This window comes from Musca autumnalis, unplaced genomic scaffold (genome assembly GCF_047663935.1).
Source record: "Musca autumnalis isolate F117 unplaced genomic scaffold, ASM4766393v1 scaffold_3, whole genome shotgun sequence".
Taxonomy (NCBI): domain Eukaryota; kingdom Metazoa; phylum Arthropoda; class Insecta; order Diptera; family Muscidae; genus Musca; species Musca autumnalis.
Window position 1 is genome coordinate 126,608,251 of NW_027411866.1, and position 2,557 is coordinate 126,610,807.

The 2,557-nt window shown below is 40.2% G+C and overlaps 1 protein-coding gene across 1 annotated transcript; it reads left to right on the top strand.

Moving 5' to 3' along the window:
- The first annotated feature begins 456 nt into the window (after positions 1–456).
- LOC141398298 (uncharacterized) lies at positions 457–1,254 on the top strand. Its single transcript, XM_073975578.1, has 2 exons — positions 457–516; positions 589–1,254. The coding sequence occupies exons 1-2, from the start codon at positions 457–459 to the stop codon at positions 1,252–1,254; spliced, it is 726 nt and encodes a 241-aa protein (XP_073831679.1).
- The last annotated feature ends 1,303 nt before the right edge of the window (positions 1,255–2,557 follow it).

The following is a 2,557-nucleotide window of genomic DNA, read 5'->3' on the forward strand; positions in this document are numbered from 1 at the left end:
GTCTTAACATTCTATGTACTCGTAATCATTAACCGCTTTTTGAAGGCAAAAGTAGTCATCGTTCCCTCAATCTTTCTCAACTAGACTTGGACCGGCTATTGCAGAGTTAGTAATAAGTAATAATATTACAAAACACAACTCAAATTACTTTCTATGAATCTACATACCTCATTTATGGATGCTCTATTTATTCGCTTAGAATCCACAATTATCCGTCACATAATATATGTTTACGTAATTTGACTTTTCCATATATACAAACATAAACACACAAATCCAGTTTTATATTTGAAATAAAACTTTCAAGAATAAGAAATTAAAGCAAAACGATTTCAATTATGCATATCGTGAACAAATTATAGTGCCTAGTACGTTGATATGCAAATTTGCATAGCCAGTGAAAGGCTGCATTTTACTTGCGTATAGATAGTATAAAAATTCGGATTATCGAAAGAAATGGTATCAGTTTCAAGTATCTCTTGCAGCAGTATAGAACAAAAATCAATTAGCAAAATGGTAAGTTAAAGTGAATTTGGTTAGGGTCCTTATATGAACAATAGTTCTTAAGTATAGCATTTTCTTTTGTAGAAATCCATGATTATTGCTTTGGCCCTCTTCGTTGCCTCCGCATCAGCTGGAGTCGTTGCTAATATTCCATATGCATATGCTCCCGGTGCTGTAGCTACTTATGCTGCTCCTGCTGCATATGCAACATATGCTGCTCCTGCTGCATATGCAACATACGCTGCCCCTGCTGCTGTCTCCACCTACGCAGCTCCCGCTGCTGTGGCTACTCATTATGCTGCCCCTGCTGCTGTAACTAGCTATGCTGCTCCTGCTGCTGTAGCAACTCATTATGCTGCTCCAGCTGCTGTCTCGACTCATTATGCTGCCCCAGCTGCTGTCTCGACTCATTATGCTGCCCCAGCTGCTGTTTCTACCACCTACTCCGCCCCTGCTGCTGTCTCCACCACCTACTCTGCTCCAGCTGCTGTTTCAACTCATTATGCCGCCCCTGCTGCTGTTTCGACCACATATGCTGCTCCAGCTGCTGTTTCAACCCAGGTCGCTGCTCCCGCCGCTGTTTCCACCACTTATGCTGCTCCCGCTGCTGTTTCTACCACATATGCTGCCCCCGCTGTAACCTCTTATGCCACTCCAGCTGTTGTTGCTCCAGCTTCTACTTTCCTCGGAACTCTTGGTGGTTTCGGAGCTTACCGTTTCGGCGGATTCGGTGGTTTCTTGAAGAAGTAAATATTTGTCTTTGGAAACATTGAGAGTTATTCTCTGCGAGAATATAACAATAAATATATATCATCTTTTAAGAAGATGAGGTATATATAAAAAAATATGTTTTATTTGGGTATAAGGGCGGGTGGCGTTGGTTGTTAATACATCGTCTGTCCAATGTTACAGTTGAGTTGTTATGAATAGGAAACATTTGCGCAAAATTGATCTGCAACATCCGGTAATTTATTATAATTTTTTATTTAAAAATACCGTTAATAAGTCGGCAATATCTTTTAATGCGGCTATACCAACTTTTCGCTAAAATGGTGTGCACGACAACTCTCGAAGGCATACATTACACATCGTAATATTTCTGCTTGGCATAGGTCCGGTTCAAATATGGACTACATATATAGAACAAGTGAGCATAGGCAATAGTCGGGACGGGGCCGACCATGTGATACCCTACACCACTACCCCTGTGCATAAGCTTTTCACTGGTAAACATTTCTTTTAGGGAATATAAACTGACTACCACCAAAAATAATATGCCTCTTTGTCTCTCGGACCCCCATAAGCAACCAAAATTTCGTGACCATCCAATCAAAATTACGACCTGTAGCTTGATTGCAAAAAAATTGAAGAATTGTGGTATCCGACTATTGTGGTATCTCCCTTGTTTGACCACCTTCGCCAACCTGCTTTTCTACTTTCCTTGCCAGGTTTCGCTTTTGATATACCTCTTAAAGAAACAGAGATATTGGCTTTGAAATAAAACGTAGACATTTTCTCCAAATAAGTTTTTGCCCATTCCGAACCTTGAATAATATCCGACCATCATTAAAATCAGTAGGCTTCTTCCTCTGTGGGACCCCCATGAACCCCTAAACTTTCGTGACGATCCGATCAAAATTGCGACCTGTGGCGTGATTACAAAAAAATCGGAAATGGGATGCATTATCGACTATTGCCATATCTCTGCTATTTGACCACCTATGACAACCTAATTTACATCGTTGTAAAGGTGATATTTTCTACTTTCATTGCTTTTGATATACCTCTTAAAGAAACAGAGATATTGGCTTTGAAATAAAACGTTGACCTTTCTCCAAATAAGTGTTTGCCCATTCCGACCCCTGAATATTATCCAACCATCATCAAAATCAATAGGCTTAACCCCCAAAATTTCGTGACTATTCGATCAAAATTGCGACCTGTGGCGTGATTAGAAAAAAATCGGAAAATGGGATGCATTATCGGCTATTGCCATATCTTTGATATTTGACCACCTACAACAACCTGCTTTACACCGTTGTAAAGGTGATAT

What these genes read in the sequence shown, in the direction of transcription:
- LOC141398298 (XM_073975578.1), top strand. Translation starts at nt 457, where the DNA reads ATGGTATCAGTTTCAAGTATCTCTTGCAGCAGTATAGAACAAAAATCA. An exon ending in AAAAATCAATTAGCAAAATG is followed by an intron (nt 517 to 588) that starts GTAAGTTAAAGT and finishes TTTCTTTTGTAG; the next exon opens with AAATCCATGATTATTGCTTT.